We start from the raw sequence: 18,668 nt of genomic DNA on the forward strand, positions 1-18,668 counted from the left end.
TTGGAAATAATTAACAGAGGGAAGGCACTAGACTTTTTGGAGGGTGGATCTTTGTAGAAGATGGAATTTTGGAGCTAATCCAATTCCAATTGACTAATGATGGACAGAACCAGCTACATCCAGAAAAGGAACACTGGGAAATGAATGTAAACTGTTATTTTTACCTTCTGAATCCAATTCTTCCTGTGCAACAAAAAATTCGGTTCTACACACATATATTGTATCTAAATTATACTGTAATATATTTAACATATATAAGACTGCTTGCCATCTGGGGTAGGGGGTTGGGGGAGGAAGGGAAAAAATCTGAATAGAAGTAAGTGCAAGGGATAATGTTGTAAAAAATTACCCATGCATATGTACTGTCAAAAAATGTTATAATTATAAAATAAAATAAAAAATTAAAAAAAAAAAAAAAAAAAAAAGAAGATGGAATTTTATTTAGGACTTGAAGAAAGCCTGGAAGTAGAGATTAGCAGAGAGAGTATTCTAGGTACTGGAGACATGCAGTGAAAATGCCCAAAGATGGGATATGTAGTGTCTCCTCTATGGAGCAGCAAGGAGAAAGTGTGACAGAGATGTTGAATATAAAAAGAAAAAATTGAGGAGGGTGATACAGAGGTAACGCTTATTAAAGACTTTGAATGACACAGTATTTTTATCTTTGGTCCTGGAGGTGATAAAGAAGCACTTAAATTTATTGAATGTGTGTGTGTGTGTGTGTGTGTGTGTGTGTGTGTGTGTGTGTATGTGTGTGTGTGCCTGCCAGCCCGACCCCACTAAGAGGGGAAGGAACGGCAGAGCCCGTTTCTGTCTGATTGTCTCCATGGGGGAAGATTGGGACCAGAAGTGGCTCCATCCGTCCCCTCCTGGAAGGACAGCCAGGCTGGGGAATACCGCTATCAGGACACAGAACGAGTCTGGCCTTCTGAGGAGAGGGGCAGAATAAGCCCACCTGGTCAGGCCATCCCTGCAGGCAAACCATGAACCTTCAGGGGCTTGATACCTAACTGCAACATCTGATGAGGAAGCTGAAATATTAATCAAAGACCTGGGGTTACAGAACTGGAGGAGAGGGTCAGAAAGACTCATGGAAGCAGCCACCAAGCAGGTTCCTGTACCTTGGAGACTCCCAAGAGTGATTTTAGGCTGCTCCCAGGTACAGTCAGACTGAGAAGTGGTTCCAGGAACGGAGTCTGTCAGGGCAATCCCCACAAAATAAGGGGGTTCAGAGTTAAAGCAGAGCCAGCAATCATGGCCCAGCTGGGGATTTGTGGAGTTCAAAAGGAGTTCACTATGGGCAACAAATCAAGCATAGAGTGAGAACCAAGGATTCAGGGGGTCTGTCAACTGGGACTAAGGGGTCAGGAATAATAGGACTTTGGGTCAGAGCAGGGGTCTGTGGAGCTAAGGATGGTGGAGGCAGAAAAGGATCAGCCAGGACTGGTGTCCTAGGTGGGACTAGTAAAGCAGTCAGAGGTCCCACGGGCTTAGATGGGGGCGGATCTTTACGCTGAACTAGGAGGTAGTGGCTGAATTCGAACGTGCTACCTGCTCGGGAACAAAGGGTGAGAGTTCGGGACTGTTCCCACTTCTGGTGGGACGGTTCCTGGATCATTAGGATAATGGGGGGGGGGTTCCATTGTGGTCTGGGTCTGCTGGTCAAAGGTTTGGATGGTCATCCTAAAGGAGTCATCTCCTGGGAGTGAGCACCACCCAACACCAGGGCGAAGTCGGAGCGGGGGTCTGTAGGAACCTTGAAGTAGAAGCAGGGAGCCAGGGAGGGATCTACTGTCATCGAGGGTTCTGAGCCTGAGTAGTAGGTGCAGAAAAGGAGGGACCTCCTGCAAGGTCTCTAACGGTCATTGTCCATCTGGGCTTTGGGCGTGAGGGTTTCCCAGAGCTTTGGAAAACAAAGGAAGGAGGAAGAGAATTAAGAAAAATCCCATAATAGCACTTCCAGACTAGAAACGGAGAAAGGGGAAAGGAGCCCTTAGGGGGGATATACAGACAATTTAGGCACTCACAAAATAACAGAGTAAATACAAGGATTAATCTTCCCAGGGTTTCCCACCCAGAGTCTTTGGGGGAAATCAAGCACCGGAGGAACGGATCAGTCTCAGTTTCAGGGGGTCGTCACCAATCTCTGTTTTCCACTCTGTGGTGACCGCGGGTTTCACTGGGCTGTGGTGAATCCAGGCGGGGACTGATTCAACTTTAACAGCTGTGGGCGTGGTGAGAATCACAGGATAAGTTCCTTTCCACCTGGGTTTCAGGCGGGAGGTAGAAAATGTCTTTATCAGGACTGCATCACCAGGCTGGAACGGATGCGCTTGTTCAGAGAAGGGAACTGGAAGGGCTTCTCATACGAGGTGTGAAACCTGTGTGAGGCCTGTGGAAACTTGATAAGGGAGGAGTTAGAAACTTCAGCCATTATATGTTCCCTGGCCACGGGTAAAATCGGAGGTGGCCTCCCAAACAGAATTTCAAACGGAGTTAAACCCAGTCTGTTGGGAGTGCATCTACTCCTCAGTAGTGCAAATGGCAGGAGCGGGACCCAAGAGCTCTGAGTCTCTAAGTCGAGCTTTGTAAGGTATTCTTTTAGTGTTTTATTCATTCTCTCTACCTGTCCAGAGCTCTGAGGTCGGTAAGCACAGTGGGGCTTCCAATCGATGCCCAGGGCCTTGCTTATGCCTTGTGATATTTTGGCAACAAAGGCAGGCCCGTTATCAGACCCTATGGCCACTGGAAGACCAAAGCGGGGCAGTAACTCATTTAGTATCTTTTTGACCACTGTGAGAGCTGTTTCATTTCGGGTGGGGAAGGCTTCTGTCCAACCTGAAAAACTAGCAGGTATTTGTACCCAGCTGTTGATGGCTGTACCTCAGTATAATCTACTTCCCATCTTTCCCCAGGGATGTGTCCCTTAAGCCTGATTCCCACATGGGCTACCTTAATTCTTTGCATATTTACTCTAGCTCAAGTGTTACACCTATGAATGTAACTTCTGATCAATTGGCTAACATCCTTTATATAATATCTGCTCAATAACTGATGCATTTTCTTTTCACCCAAATGAGTGAAATCATGCAAATCCTTCACCAGCATTCTGCTTTATGCTTGTGGAATAAAAATCTTGTCCTCTATGTACCACCAAGCTCCCTCCCTCTGACCTCCCCTCTGAGAAGCCAAAGAATCCTCTGAAGGGGAGTATGCAGGTACCGGAGGAAGGGGAGCGATTGCCAAAGGCAAGGAAGAGGTGGGGGAGGAGATGGCGGCTTGGCGAGCTGCTGCATCCGCAGCCCGATTCTCCACTGCTTCCATTGTCTCACCAGTTTGGTGAGCTGAGCAGTGAATAATAGAAACAGAGAAGGGTAACCAGATAGAATCTAGCAGGGAAAGTATCTCTGCCTTATTCTTAGTTTCCCTCCCAGCGGATGTCAACAGGCCCCTTTCTTTGTAAAGAGAGGCATGGACATGAGCTGTTGCAAAGGCATAGCAGCTGTCAGTATAGATATTAGCTGATTTTTCTTTTGCTATGCACAAGGCTTGAGTTAAAGCCACGATTTCTGCTTTCTGGGCAGATGACCCAGAGGGGAGGAAAGAAGACCAAAGGGGAGAGAGAGAAGGATAATCCATCACTGCTGTCCCAGAAACACGTGTGTCCCTCACAACAAAACTGCTCCCGTCAGTAAAAGGGATCAGGTCAGGGTTTTTCAGCGGGACGTCAGAAAGATCAGGCTTTACTGACTGAGACTCCTCAAGGAGCTGGAAGCGGTCATGCACGGGGACCGGGTCAGAACTAGGATCTGGGAGCAAGGTGGCAGGGTTCAGGGCAGACGAGTTAGAGAAAGGGAGGCGGGGGTGGTCGAGAAGCAGGGCCTGATAGTGAGTAATGCGAGCGTTAGAGAGCCACCTGTCAGGGGCAGACCTGAGCAAAGCCTCCACAGAGTGAGGGGCTGAAACAGAAAGAGACTGGCCCAAGGAAAGCTTGTCAGCTTCCTTTACCAGGAGGGCAGTCGTTGCTATGGCCCTAAGACAGGGGGGCCACCCAGCTGCTACCGAATCCAAACGTTTAGAGAGATATGCAACAGGCCATCGCCAGGGCCCAAGAGTTTGAGTCAAAACACCCTTCACAATACATGTAGCTTCCGCCACAAAAAGATGAAAGGGCTTTGTGATATCGGGAAGAGCTAGGGCAGGGGCCTTGGTAAGGGCGGTCCTGAGACAATCAAAGGCAGCTTGCTCCTCAGAGCCCCACACAAGGGGACCCTGTCCAGCTGTGACAGAATAAAGAGGTTTTGCTATCTCAGCAAAGGAAGGAATCCATAGGCGACAATATCCAGCTGTTCCCAAAAATTCTCAAACCTGTTTCTTAGTAGTGGGGACTGGAATAGACAGGATAGCCTGGATACTTTCAGAAGACAGGGATCGTTGTCCAAACTTGAGAACATACCCCAAATAAGACACTTCAAGAAGACAGAATTGAGCCTTTTTAGCCGAGATCCTGTAACCTAAGGATTGAAGGAGTCCCAAAAGGGCACGGGATGCCCTCAAGCAAAGAGACTCATCAGGGGCTGCAAGGAGAAGGTAGTCTACATATTGGACCAGGGAGCAATAAGAATGCTCCTTGTGGAAGGGCTGGAGGTCCAGATGGAGAGCTTCTCCAAACAGTGTAGGAGAATTTTTAAAGCCCTGAGGCAGTCGAGTCCAAGTAAGCTGACCTGAGAATTCCCCTTGGGGATCTATCCATTGAAAAGCAAAGAGAGGTTGACTGACAGGCGCAAGGGGTATGGAAAAGAAAGTATCCTTTAGATCTAAAACAGTATATGCGGAATGTGTAGGAGGTAACAAGCTGAGTAAAGCATACAGATTCTGAACAGTGGGGTGAATAGTTTCAACCCTTTTGTTAACTTCCCTAAGATCCTGAACAGGGCGATAGTCCGAAGACCCAGGTTTCTCAACTGGAAGCAAAGGGGTATTCCAAGGAGACTTACAGGCTACTAAGATAGCAGCTTCTCTCAATCGGTTAATGTGAACAGAAATACCTAGGAGCGCTTCCCTAGACATAGGATACGGCTTAACAGAAATAGGAGAGGCAGTAGCCAAAAGCTGCACCACCACCGGTGCATGATGAGCAGCCAGACCTGGAGAGTTATTTTCTGCCCACACCTGAGGGAAATCAGCTTGCAGCTGAGAAAGAAGAGGGGAGTGAGCAGGACAGGGCGACGCAGCAGGGGAAGCCACTAAGATATGTTCAAATTGGAGAGCTTTAAGAAGATGTTTCGGACTAGGAGGACTTAAGGTTAGAGAAGCCTGGTCTTCAGAAAAGGAGATGCCTGAAGTTTTCGAAGCAAGTCCCTACCAAGCAATGGGTCTGGGCAGTCTGGCATAACCAGGAACGAGTGGGTTACTGTGCCACGTCCTAGATGGCTCAGTAATCCAGGGATAAGAAACAATTGTACCAGTAGCCCCTTGTATAGAGGTAGATCTCGGAGATAATGGACCCAAAGGTTTTGTTAAAGCAGAGTATGTAGCTCCAGTATCCACCAGGAGCTCAACAGGCTGACCCCCAATTTGTAAGCATACCCTAGGTTCTCGGGGGTCTAGAGAGAGAGAAAGAGAACCAGGGCCGCCTCAGCCTGTCCCTTCTAGAGCAAGGACATTCCTGGGACGATTTCGGTTTGGGCATTCTCTCTTCCAGTGCCCTGTTTTCTTACAATAGGCACACTGGTCTGAGCCCAATGACTGCCGCCCACGGGGCTGGGAAATACTCCCAGGGAAATTGTTTGCTTCTCTCATGGCTGCCACTACTGCCTTGGCACACTCTTTACCTGATGTGTCTCAAGTATTAGAGACTTTCAGAGCTATCTCGACTAGTTGAGAGATATTCATGCCCTCAAAACCTTCCTGCTTCTGTAATTTTCTGCATATGTCTGGAGCAGATTGACTAACTTCACAGATCTATAGTTCTCGGGAGCTTCTGGGTCAATTGTGCTACAAGTTCGGTAAGCTTCATACAACCTTTCTATAAATGCTCCCGGGGATTCTTCTGCACCCTGAGTAACTTCAGAAATCTTGGTCATGTCAGGCTTTCTGGCTGCAGCTTTAAGACCCTGGAGAAGGTATCTGTGATAAGCAGAGAGCCCAGCACCACCCTGCTGGGAGTTGGGGTCCCAAGAAGGTCTTTCAGAGGGAAAACTGGCTTCAATCTGAGCAAGATGCTCTTCTACAGATCCTCCTCCAGGTCCCAATACAGCTTTCCTGGCCTCCCTTTTTATTTTGTCTCAATAAGTTCACAACTTAAACAATTATCAGTTTGCTTTTAAAATACCCAATACATAGAAAAATACCCCAAACTGCATATTGTCCTTAACAGAAACTTTTTCAAAAAGACAAAGAAAAACTATTATTTTTGAGGCTCTTTAAATAATCTCAGGATGACCCAATATAATCTTTCTTAAAATAGCAATTAAACAAAAGATTTTATGCAGAGCTCTCACTAGGGCAGCAGAAGAAGGGTGGGAAATAGCAAACGAATAAATTAGACTCACTAATAATCATTTAAGCATTTATAGCCCTGAGATAGTTGATAGAGCTCAGGTTAGCTCCTTCTCTTTTTTTTTCCTTTGCAATGTATGATATATATATATGTATACATATATATATCATACATAGCAAAGGTCAAATACCATATATAAATATATAACAAAGGTTCATATGCTATATCTTGTTTCTGGTATGCAACGGTTCTAATAAACCCTGAAGTGATCAAAAAGCACAAAGAAAAAGAAAATATGGGCCTGAGTCATTTGAACACTCTAAGGGTGGGATCAAAATGGAAGCAAAGTTAGCTGAATAGGAATGAATTTTCATTTTTCATGTTATTCTAAACTGTAGAGAATCAAAGATTCTCCTGAATAGAATGGAATGGATTCTCCTTAATGGAATGGAATGGAATGACATTGTAGTGGTGTAAGCACTCATGCTTAAGAAAACCTGATATTTAGTGAATGCAGATGGAAGATTCATTCCATTGGCTTCTTTATTTTTTCAGCACCTAAGGATGGACAGAGTCATGGGAAGGACTGTGTGAATAAACCTGCTCAGGGTGAGTCTGAATTGGTAAACCCAGCGATGGAAGGGTTAGCCAGGTGGCACAGGATAGATCACTGGGTCCATCTTCCTGAGTTCAAGTCCAGCCAGACAACTTAATCGTTGTGTTACCCTGGGCATGTCACTTCACTCTGATTACCTCAGTTTCTCCATCTATAAAATAAACTGGAGAAGGAAACTCAAGCTACTCTAGTGTCCCTGCCAAGAAAACCCCAAATGGGGTCACAAAGAGTCAGATATTACTGATAAATGACTGAATACAAATAGTTAATGGGAGAGATTTCCTTAGGAAATAATAGGATTCTCTTTAACTGAAAGTCTTTTGAGAATAGTCTGGATGACTACTTGCTGAGTTTGTTGTAGTATGGATAACTTTCTGGTCATGAGAAATTAAGTAAAAGACTGCAGTTCTTCCAATGCTCTGGTTCCTATAAGTCTGAGGACATTTATATATCTGTTTTCCCCAAGGCATGAAGTAAGTTTGGTCTAGTGGCATCAAATGGCCCTTTCTGGAATGGCTCATAATGCTAACTATTGCTTTTTTGTGTCTGTTATTTTCAAGGTTATTATGCTGTGGCTGTTGTTAGGTCAGGTACTGATCTCTCATGGAATTCACTGAAACACAAGAAATCCTGCCACACAGCAGTAGGCAGAAGTGCTGGTTGGAACATTCCCATGGGTCTGATATACAACCAAACCCATTCCTGTGTATTTGGTAAGCTGGTTCTTTGAAGAAGTTATTTGTTTGATTTTCTCTAATTGTTAGAGACTTCAGGAAATTTACACTGTGAAGTCCCTCGTTACCTTGGGTGGTAGAGAGTGCTAAATATTTCTATACGTGTAGAATCAGGTTAAAACATATCAAGGACACATTTGAAGGAGAAAAGCAGTCACCAATGTACCTGGATTATGGTGTGGTATATGAATTGACTTTCTAAATAGGAGCCTTGAGTGATTTTTTAAATCACCATCTGAAAAAAGAATAAAGTAAAAAGTGTACAGTAAAGAACAAAAGAATAACCTAGATGGAAGCAAGAACAAAAAAAATGGACAGTCATAAATATGACTTCTTTGTTTTATTGAAATGGAAATATATTGAATATTGTTATTCTGCTGGGCACATGGCAATATATATTTTTACTTACCATGTTCTGTCTTTTTCTGGGTTTTTTTATGAAATTTTAACTATTTTTAAAAAAGAAAAAAATCACCATCAGGTCTGTGTGTTGGGGGGGTCACCTTCTCTCCCTGCAATGTTGCCTTATCTCTGAACCTCTGATTTATTTCAGGTTCTGGGCTTATGATCACATCTTCATTTAATTGGGGCAATTATGTAATTTAAAATAGAGGCTTTTAACATGGGAAATAAAAGGAAGCACTCATATTATTCAAGTAGAAACCACTGTCTTTTCTCTGTGTAGATAAATACTTCAGTGAATCTTGTGCTCCTGGTGCTGATGTTACTTCCAATCTCTGTGCCTTATGTATTGGCAATCGATACTCACCAATTTTGGATAAATGTGCTTCTAGTACCAGAGAAAACTACTATGGCTACAATGGGGCTTTTAGGTAAGTGTATTAAACCCAACCCTAAAATACCATCACCAATATCAGTCTCTTCTTCCTTTTATTCTCAACATCTTTCCAATACATTAACTCTTCCTTATGCTTTACAGCTCTGGGCTATACTTAGAAGAGTATCAGCTTTAGGAAATAGTCTTTCAAAGAAACTGAAAGATGCACACAATGACATGATCAGGGATCCAAGTGTCCCTGATATCCAAAGAAGATACTCTTATCTGTAAGATTCCTCAAGATACCTTGGTTTCCCATTGCTTTCCTTCTTGTTCTCTTGGACTCAGGTCTTTTGTCACTCCCATTGATGTACTTCCTCTTCTCTTGGATTCAGGCCTTTTGTCATGGATTGTTCATTCTTACAGCTTATAAATTCTTTCCCAGGAATGCAGAGATGAAAATGTACTGGCACAGGATTAATAGTTAAATTGTAAAATCATAGATCAGAAGGAGCTGTTATTGATCATCTAGTCCCCAGCTTCTTAAACTGGGATCTTGTAATGTGGGGGTCATGAAATTATGATTGAATCATTTTATATGCCTGTTATATTCGGGGCCATGAAAAATTTCTTGGGTGAAAAAGGGCCATGAGTGGAAAAGTTTAAGAAGCCCTGAATTTTTCTAATCTACTTTTATCTTTTTATAGATGGGGAAATTGAAGTGGAGAAACCTTATGTGATTTGCTCAGGATTGTGCAGCTGGTTAGGGGCAGGTCCATGACTACTAGTGAGGTCTCCTCACTCTCACTGAGGATTTTAGACCAGGTCCATAGGATGTAGTCCAGATCAGTGGCTCTGTACATTTGGTCATTTGCCAGCATCATCAAATTTGTTGGGTGGCTGTTGGATTTTTTTCCCTAACAGTCTGATGGGCAATGTGGCCTTTTAATGCCTCTTAGTTGGAGTAAAGATAGGAAACATTAGAAGTTGAACAGCTAAAGGAAAAGGTAGCATTCTGCATTGGAAAGAATACAGATTGTGGAGTCAGAAAACCTAGGCTGTCCTCTGATACTTATTTACCTGTATAATGTTGAATACATTAAGCTTCAGTTTGTTCTCTGTAAAAATAAAGTTGGCCCAAAAGTATTCGCTAAGGCTATTCTAGATCTCAGTTTAGTACTGTGATTACTTTGCCTCTTTTATTATCATGGAATGAATTATTGAATCTCAGAATTAGAAAGATGCTCAGTAACCATCCAATCCGATTTATGTCCCAGAAGAAATTTTTTCCCTAACATCTAAGAAATGATCTAGACTCTGGGCAGTGAGATAGATAGGTCACTTACCTGAGGTGTTCGTTCCACTTTGGGACTGATCTCAAAAGTTGCTGGTGTTCAGTCACTTCAGTCGTGTCTGCCTCTTTGTGACCCCATCTCAGATTTCCTTGGCATAGACACTGGAGCAGTTTGCCATTTGCTTCTCCAATTAATTTTACAGGTGAGGAAATTGAGGCAAACAGGGTGAAGTGAATTGCCCAAGATCTGCAATCAGTTCCTGACTCTAGGCGTAGCATTCTGTGCACTATGGTGCCACCTGGCTGCTCCAAGAAAATTCTTAGTGCTCAGTGATTCTGAAAATGCACTTTTCTCAAAGGCAGCCTGTGAAGAGAGACCCGTGATATCATTGTTGTAGGAAATTCCTTCTGCTAAGCACAGACAAGTTTATCTAATTTATAACCTTGAAAGGTTACCCAGAACACAGTGCTTAAAAGCTAACACATGTCCGAGGAGATGCTTGACATGGGGTCTTCATCATGCTGGGAAGGCTAGCCTTCTAAAAGGGGTCATGGAATCATAGATTATTAATTAATACCAGAAGAGTCTCAAAAGGTAAACCCTCTATTTTCTATATAAGGCACCGAGAGATCATGGGACTTGTCCAAGATCACATAGGCTATGAGTGACAAAACTAAAATTTGAACTGATCTTTTCTGATTTCCAACCCAACCCAACATGCTTTCGATGGCATCCTGCTATTGGGGGAAAAATTATAATGTCAGCCAAGTGTACAGCATCTTTGGCTCTTAGCAGAAGGAACCTTACAGATCACAGAGTGTATCCTCTTCAGATACAGAAGACTGAGGCCCAAGGAGGTTGTGTTATACAGGTATTTTCAGAGGAGGGAATAAACAATATAAACCTGTAAAGTATTTTGTGTTTGTTTAATGTAATTTTGTATGATCAGCTAACACACTGAATAAATTATGATTGATCAAAATGGATTATGGTGACTAAAGCCTTGGCTTCTTTTTGTTCTAAAATTAATCGCTGATAACTTTGACTCTACTTAGTGATATATGATGCACAATAACTTGATTGTTGGCCAGTCTTTACCAGGATAAAAATAAAATATTTTGTAAAGATTTTATTTCATTATATAATATTTTATTCATATAGAGGGACTTTCTTTTAAAAAATATTTATTTTCACATGCATCATAATCTGCTCCTTTCACTGCCCCTCTCCTACTGAATAAAATAAATAAGAGTTGCATAATAAATATGTATAGTGCAGTAAAAATAAATTCCTATATTGGCCACACCCAAAAATGTATGCTCCTGTCTCTGTGCTTTTTTAAATTTATCATTTCCTCAGAAGAAGTGAGTGGCATATTTCACCTCGAGGTTTTTATCACTACATTGATCAGAATACTAAAGTCTTTCAAAGTTAAATTTCTTCATAATCCTGCCATTATATAGCTTATCTTCCTAGTTTTGCTCACTTTGCTTTGCATCAGTTCAAAAATACCTTTCTAGTTTCCTCTGAAAATGTCTATTTTATTATTTCTTATGGATGTGAATATTCCATCACCTACAGATCCTATAATTTGTTTAATCATTACCCAATAGAAGGAAAGATTTTTTTCAATTTTAATCCACCAAGAAGATAAGAGCCTCTAGAGCTACTGTGGTATTTTGGTACATATAGATCCTTTGGAAGTTTCATTTTATTCTTTATCTACTAAGAGTAGGCTCTTTGGGTCAAAGGACAAGAACATTTTAATAATTTTCTTTGAAGAATTCTAAATTTTTTTTAAATAATTTTTTCAGTTCCACTTTCTCCTAAGGCGTATAAAGATGGTCGTCTATATCAGTAAAAAGAGTACACATGTGGATGTAATCATGTTCGACTTTTGGAAGATAATGACTATGTCTCAAGAATGTCAAAAGCCAAAATGGACCATAGTGAAGAAAGGAAACCTGTCGACACTGTTCATGATCAGCAGCTACCCAAACGCCTCCCCAAAAGAACAATCTGTGTTTCTGTAATCTCCACTGAAAACAAAACATGGAACAAGAAACAGCAGAAATCTTCTTCTTACCTGAATCAATAAGGAAATAAAATTTTCTGTCAAGGAAAGTCAGGAGGGCAAAGTGGGTAGGCACTAAGGAAATTACTTTGTATGCATAGAGAGGCTATGAGAGAGACAGTGATTGAGAAGGAAACAAAGAGAGACAGAGATAGAGACAGAAACAGAGAGAGATAGTCAGAGATAGAGATGGAGACCGAAAGAGACGAGAAAGACAAAGATACAGAGACAGAGGTGGAGATAGAGACAGAGACAGAGAGACAGAAAGAATAAAGTAAACAATCCCATATTATAGACAGAAATCCCCTAATTGACAGGAGAAACAAAAGAACCATAAATTATGTACAGCAAATTCCTTGTTGAAGTTCACTAGGCTTAATTACTGAAAACAAGGTGCCCTGGGCTGCTTTCCTCCTTAAGCTCTGTCCCCTTGGATCTTTCTTCTAAGAGATTTCCGTGTGAAGAACTGGCTTACTCTTCCCATCCTCAGTCCTCTTCCCTTCCCCATCACAAGTCGAGTGCAATTAAATGTCTTCATCATGAGGTTCAGGCTTGCCCACCTCACTCTCTACTCTATCTTGCTCCAAGAAGTCTGGGAAGATCCCCTATTCAAATAGGCTGCCCCCTCAATAGTAACTTCTTTTCTGTTGCTGGTTATCCTTTGTTAAAGTCTCTAATCTCCTGTTGCCATTTCTACTTGTTGTAGTCCTTTCCTTCCCAGTTGTGTGGTTTAGTGAAAAAGAACATTTGGCTAAAGAGTCTCCTCCAGGTTTAAGCCTCAGTTTTGCCATGATCACTATGAACATGAGCAGATCACTTACAACCTTACTGAGCCCCATTTGCTTCCTCTGAAAAATGAGAATAATAAAAATTGAAATAGAGATTTAGAGATAAGATCATGTAGTCCAATGCCCTTGATTTATAAAGGAAGGCCCAGAGGCATTTAAGTGATTTATTCAAGGTCACACAGATAACAATGGCAGAGCTGAAGTTCAGCTCAGCTCTTCATATTCCAAAACTAACATACTAAAACACTGGAACAACCTGCCCCTCCTTGATGAGCTGATGAGGAAAGAACTTCTGAAAACTTAAAATCCTAACAAATCGTGCTAGTGCAGGGTATAAGGCCTAAGCAGGACATTTCCCCATAACTTGGAGACAATCAGAAGACATCACTTTCAGAAAATGAAAGTAATAATTACCATAATGCAGATGTGAGTAGCCATTGGCAGTAGTAATTCACTCTAAGATATACATTGGGAAGGAGCTGCTGAATGAAGTAAGTAAGGCTTCCCCAAAACCTTTCCTGGAGAATCTCATCTAAAATTCAACTAAATGAAAGAACAAGCATGAGGGTGGGGAAACTGATGTAGATAGTTCATTGGGGATTTCCCTGACCAATTTGAGGAGCTTCTAAGTTGAATTTTTCATAATATTTTTTAGTCATTTCAATTGTGTATGACTTCTCATTAGAATGTGAACTCCTACAGATCTTAATGCTTTATTTTTTGGAGGGGGGAGAGGTGTCTCCAATATTTAACCTAGCAGTTAATAGCTGCTTGTTAGGTGGTGCAGTATATAGAGTGCTAGGCCTGGATTCAAAAGACTCATCTTCCTCAGTTCAAATCTAACTATAGACCTTAACCAGCGGGACAAGTCACTTAACCCTGTTTGCCTCAGTTTCCTCCTCTGTAAAATGAGCTGAAGAAGGACATGGCAAACCAGCCCAGTATCCTCGCTAAGAAACTCTACATGAGGTCATGAAAAGTTGGACAGAACTGATCAACAGCAAATAAAAATTCTTGGTGATTTGCCTTAACTACGGACTCTGATGAGTCTGAGAGTAACCTACACATCTATACGTTCCTGCCCATTCCTACCCTGCTGCAGAACTGTTGATATGAGACAATCACAGTGCAAGAGAAGGGAAGAGAGGGAATAAGCATTTATATGATGGTTACTCTGTGTCAAGCGCTGTGTTAAGAGCTTTACAAATATTATTTCATTTGATCCTCACAACCTTGGGAGGATAATGCTGTAATTTTTAAAATTTTTTTTACATTTTACAGTTGAGAAGACCAAAGTAAACAGACATTAAGTTACTTGCTCAGTATCACACAGCTAGTAAGTATCTGAAGCTGGATTTGAACTTCCTGACTTCAAGCCCAGAGCTCCAACTTAGCTGTGGCACTTAGCGGCCTTTTAGTTTGTTCTCCTAGTTAGAAGAGGATAGCACAACGGAAGGGAGAGGAAAAGAGGAAGAGAAAGGAAGGAAGAAGGGAAAGGAGGTAGGGAAAGGGGAAGGGAAGGAAAAGGAAATTTTTGTTTTTGGCATTTGGGGTTGGGTGGCTTTGAATGCCACTTTATGTTTTTGGCCTTTAACTTTCTCATCTGTCAAATGAGAAGGCTGGACTGAATGATCTGAAAAGTTCCTTTCAAAGTTAGTATTATATGATTCTAAAATAAGCTGTAATCTAAGCAAGTGTAACCTTTCCTTTATAAAGTAATATTATACAATCAGATGGTTCGAATGGAGTGTAGAAAAAAAAAGGGGGGGGAAGTGGAACAACCCAACAACAACAGACTTTATCTTTGTGCTTCTAGAACCACACAGGAGAAAGAGTATCCCTACCAGCAGACTTGGTATATACTTTGTACCCATAAAGGAGCCCTGAACTTGAAGTCACACCATCCCAGTTGGAATCTTAACTCTGCTGCTTATTAACCCAATAACTCTCCAAGTCTCTCGCTACCCCCTCACCTGTAAAGTATTTCTATGATAAAAATATCCAAAATCAAAAGATGATTAAATTTCCCAGGACACTTGGGAAATATGTGTAAACATTCATTGGGGAACACTGACTCCAATTTTCAAAAAGCCTTGTGACCAAAGCGGGGCTAAGGATTGGTATAAATAGACTTGGAAAAACATTTGGTGGGAGTTGGAGGTTCTTTCCAGGACCAGGACTATATAGGGATACCCCAGAGACAAACAAGCCGCCTATGATGTCCCAAAGCAAAAAAGACATCCAAGCCACAATGAAGCTGTGGAGACTTAACTGATTATGACAGCATAGATGCAGATGCTATGGGTAAAATTTCCCACTCAGGGGACTGAGTGTTGCCTTAGACGCTTGCAAGCAGTGTGATTCTGGGAAAATATTAACCTCTCTACTGAAATTTCTCCATCTATGAAATGGGGATAGTGCTGGCACTTCATCATAAGTAAGGATCAAATGAATTGACAATACATATAAAGTGCTTTGTAAACTTTAAAACTCTATATAAAGTCTACCTATTGTATATTGTCTCCATTGTCTAGTACTTGCCTTTATCTACTTAGAAATTTGGGAATATCTGACCTTAAGAAAGGTCTACATATTCAGTGGTTCATCTGACTCCAAGTTCAATATTCAGTGCATTGTCCCACGGAACTTTCTGTGGTAGTGATGCACAGTGAATAGAGTGCTGGGCCTGGAATCAAAAACCTCATCTTCCTAAGTTCAAATCTGACCTCAGATATTTACAAGTTGTAAGAATTAGCAAGTCACTTCACCCTTATTGTCTCAATTTCTTCATCTGTAAAATGAACTGGAGAAGAACAGGACATTTACTCTAATATTTCTGCCAAGAAATCATTAAATGAGGTCATAAAGAGCAGGGCATGACTGAACAACAACAATTGCAAATACAAATTGATTGTGAGCTCTCTTGAGGCAAGAATGAGGTGGGGAGAATAGAAGCAAACACTTGTGTTGAATTTCACTGCCACACTATCCTTTCAAAGGGATACCTCAAGCTTGAATTTGAAGACCTTCTTGACCAATGTTAATCATGAAAAAGACTATAATAGTTAGTGAATAGTGAGTAAATCCATTTATCCAAGTAAATACTAAGCAGAAATAATAGAAGCTACATGGATTAAAATATGCCAATTAACAATTAAAGTTAACAATTTCTCCTACTGGGAAGAAGTTATCTCCATTCATACAAAAGACTCTGATCTCACCCAAAGGAAAATTCTTTAAACTTTTTAGTGTAAACCAAACTGGAAATTGAGGATATACTGAAGCCCTGCTTTTCACCTACATGGCTTCTTTCCAGGCTTTATTCTCTTTACCTCTGAATTTCTCCTCATAGAGTTTGTCAGTACATGTATTTTCTATGGAATTAGGAAGCACATTTCTCTTCTCTCAAGCTCTTACACCAACGTTCCCTGGCACAGGCATGTACCATTATCATCATTCTGCCAAGAAGGAGACTTGTATACTACTGTTCTACACTTGAAGCCAAAGTTACATCTATACTCCATCTTCACCTCAGTGAATTTTCACAAGCATTCCCTCTAGCTGGAATATATTTCCACCTCTCAGAATCCTTGTCTAATTCAAGGTTTAATTTGGGTACCACCTTCTTGATGAAAGCTCCCTTTCCTTTCTCTCCATCCCTACTTGTTAATGCTTTCTTCATCCTTACTTTTTCTTATGCTAGTCTGACTTACAATGAATGTTTAATCCCACTATTAGAATCTAAGCTCCAAAGGAGTGCAGGGACTGTTTCATTTGTGCCATTTCACATAGATTATTATCTATCTGTTATCTATTTATGTTAAATAAATTCCTATTTAATTGAATACTTGATGAATGCCCTTTTTCTAGCTTTCCAAAGTTTTATTTACTCTTTTGGATATATTATTACTAAGTGTTTCCACATGGAAAATAAAGTTATGGGAATGGGTTTGCTGAAGACACCTTCAGCAGAGTAAAAACTTAGAAAACAACCTGGAGGCTGGAATTCAGTTTTTAAAATAATGTCCCTTGTTAATAAAAAAGAAAGAAAGAAAAAAAATTAAATTAAAAGAAAGAAAGTGAGGCCTACAAGTTTAATACATTATGGTGCTAGGTTTCCTCCTTGGGCACCTCCAGCTTTTGTCTAAATTGTTTCTTTTCCTTCTCCTCTTTCACCTTATTCATGGACAGTTCTGAGAACTTCCTCGCCCCATTTTTGATGCTACTATGCCTGCTCTTGTTACCTATTCTTCCTTCTGTATATTCCTTATTTTCATATTTTGACTTAAGCTTCAGGGCATTTGCTGCATTTAGGAACTGGATCACATTTAGGCTTGGGATTTTAATCAACAAAGTCAACATGTGTGTTTCAGACCCAGGCCCTTTGAGCACTGCCTGCATTGGCCTTCAGCTCCAGCAATGGTGTCAAATGGTGATTTGCACAGATATTCAAAATTTTGTCCCTTCTCAGGAGGAGGCAAATCATCCCCTTCTCCTTGTGTTTCAGTAGATTTGTGTTACCTGCTCCTAGCTCTTTCCATTTGGAAAGATCATTCTCAGATGCAAATCAGAACTACGTGGCCCAAATCATAAAAAGCTCTTCATCTTCTTCAAGAGTCTTGATCTCCTGCTCAGGAAGAGGCACTATGGGCTCAAACTGTGGATCATAGTTTGAGTCATCCACATTCTCTGGATTAGGGTTCATCTCAATCAGTCATGTCTTCAGAGGCTAACCTTCCACAGGAGCTGGACCTCAATGAAGAAACAGCAGAGAAAAAGCCTGGATCCTAATTTAATAACATTCCTTTCCATTTTAGGAGGGAGTGAAGTAAGGACTAAAGTCCGGGAACCATGGATCTTGAAAGATTAACTTAACACATTGAAAAAGCTGATTTGAGCCTTTCTGTAAGTAAGAATTTTTTTTTAAACAATCAAGATTAAGTGAATTGTCTAGTGTTAGTAAATGTCAGGAGCTGGATTTGAACTCAGGCCCTCCTAACTTCAGGATCTGTTCATTGTTCCACCTAATTTCCCCTAAGTTAAAGGTTCTTAACTTGGGGTTTGCAGATACTTTTTTTTAACTGTATTTAATATAGTTGGTTTCCTTTGAAATCCTCTATATTTTATTTTATGCTTCCTATTGAAAGATTTCATGGAAAAAAATAACAGCAACACTAACAAAACAACTCCCTTCCATTATCCCGCCTTCAAAAAAAGAACCACTGATGAGGAGGAAAATAATGGGGAGAGAGGAGGGAGTAAAAACTTTTTCCTATCCCTTGAGTCCTTCCCTAGCTTTGGAAGTAAAGGTGAGGCATCTCAGAAATTAAATTTTGTGGCTTGGATGAGCTGATAATTAATCCAGGTCCAGTTACTAGCTTTGTTCAACTATTTGGTGGGCACAGTCTCCTCTCTTTCAAGCAAGCACTGGAGATCTTGTTCTCTGAGCTCCTTTCTGGAAGATGCAGGACCTGGGATAGAGGACACCTTCTCTGTTCCTGGTTGAGAGAAGTTAGTGTGGCCATGAACTCATTCCCCTCTGGCTTTTCTCCTTTAGGGCTGTGCCTGGCTTCTACAGATCGACAAGTAAGATGGTGTGCCATATCACAAAATGAGCTGAAGAAATGTCATGAATTTAAGGAAGCCTTAAAGACCACCAACAGTCCCAGTCTGGCCTGCATCATGAAAACCTCCCACATGGATTGTGTCAAGGCCATCTCAGGAGGTCACAAGCCCTTGTTAGTGGTGGAGGGTGTGTGACTGTCTGCCTGAAAGAGAATGGAAGAATGCTGTCTCTGCTCTCCACCAATACTCTTACTTTGTTTCCTTTCCATGAGGGTCTCTAAGAAATTCTTGTTATTGTTCAGTTGTTTCAGTCTTG

At 41.3% G+C, this 18,668-nt stretch overlaps 2 protein-coding genes and 1 pseudogene across 2 annotated transcripts in view; 2 read left to right on the forward strand and 1 right to left on the reverse strand.

Moving 5' to 3' along the window:
* Positions 1–10,911, forward strand: part of LOC141562101 (serotransferrin-like) — a 29,940-nt gene extending 19,029 nt beyond the window's left edge. The window contains exons 10-13 of the mRNA XM_074302110.1: positions 7,058–7,111; positions 7,679–7,831; positions 8,538–8,685; positions 8,793–10,911. Of these exons, the coding sequence (XP_074158211.1) occupies positions 7,058–7,111; positions 7,679–7,831; positions 8,538–8,685; positions 8,793–8,826 (389 nt within the window). The 3' untranslated portion in view covers positions 8,827–10,911. The remainder of the gene's footprint in view (positions 1–7,057; positions 7,112–7,678; positions 7,832–8,537; positions 8,686–8,792) is intronic.
* A 5,986-nt stretch (positions 10,912–16,897) lies between these two features.
* LOC141561669 (ran-specific GTPase-activating protein pseudogene) lies at positions 16,898–17,611 on the reverse strand (annotated as a pseudogene).
* Positions 17,612–18,310: 699 nt separating this feature from the next.
* LOC141562102 (serotransferrin-like) overlaps positions 18,311–18,668 on the forward strand; it is a 29,903-nt gene continuing 29,545 nt past the window's right edge. Inside the window, exon 1 of the mRNA XM_074302111.1 lies at positions 18,311–18,539. Coding sequence (XP_074158212.1) covers positions 18,311–18,539 — 229 coding nt within the window. The remainder of the gene's footprint in view (positions 18,540–18,668) is intronic.

This window comes from Sminthopsis crassicaudata, chromosome 3 (genome assembly GCF_048593235.1).
Source record: "Sminthopsis crassicaudata isolate SCR6 chromosome 3, ASM4859323v1, whole genome shotgun sequence".
Classification (NCBI taxonomy): Eukaryota; Metazoa; Chordata; class Mammalia; order Dasyuromorphia; family Dasyuridae; genus Sminthopsis; species Sminthopsis crassicaudata.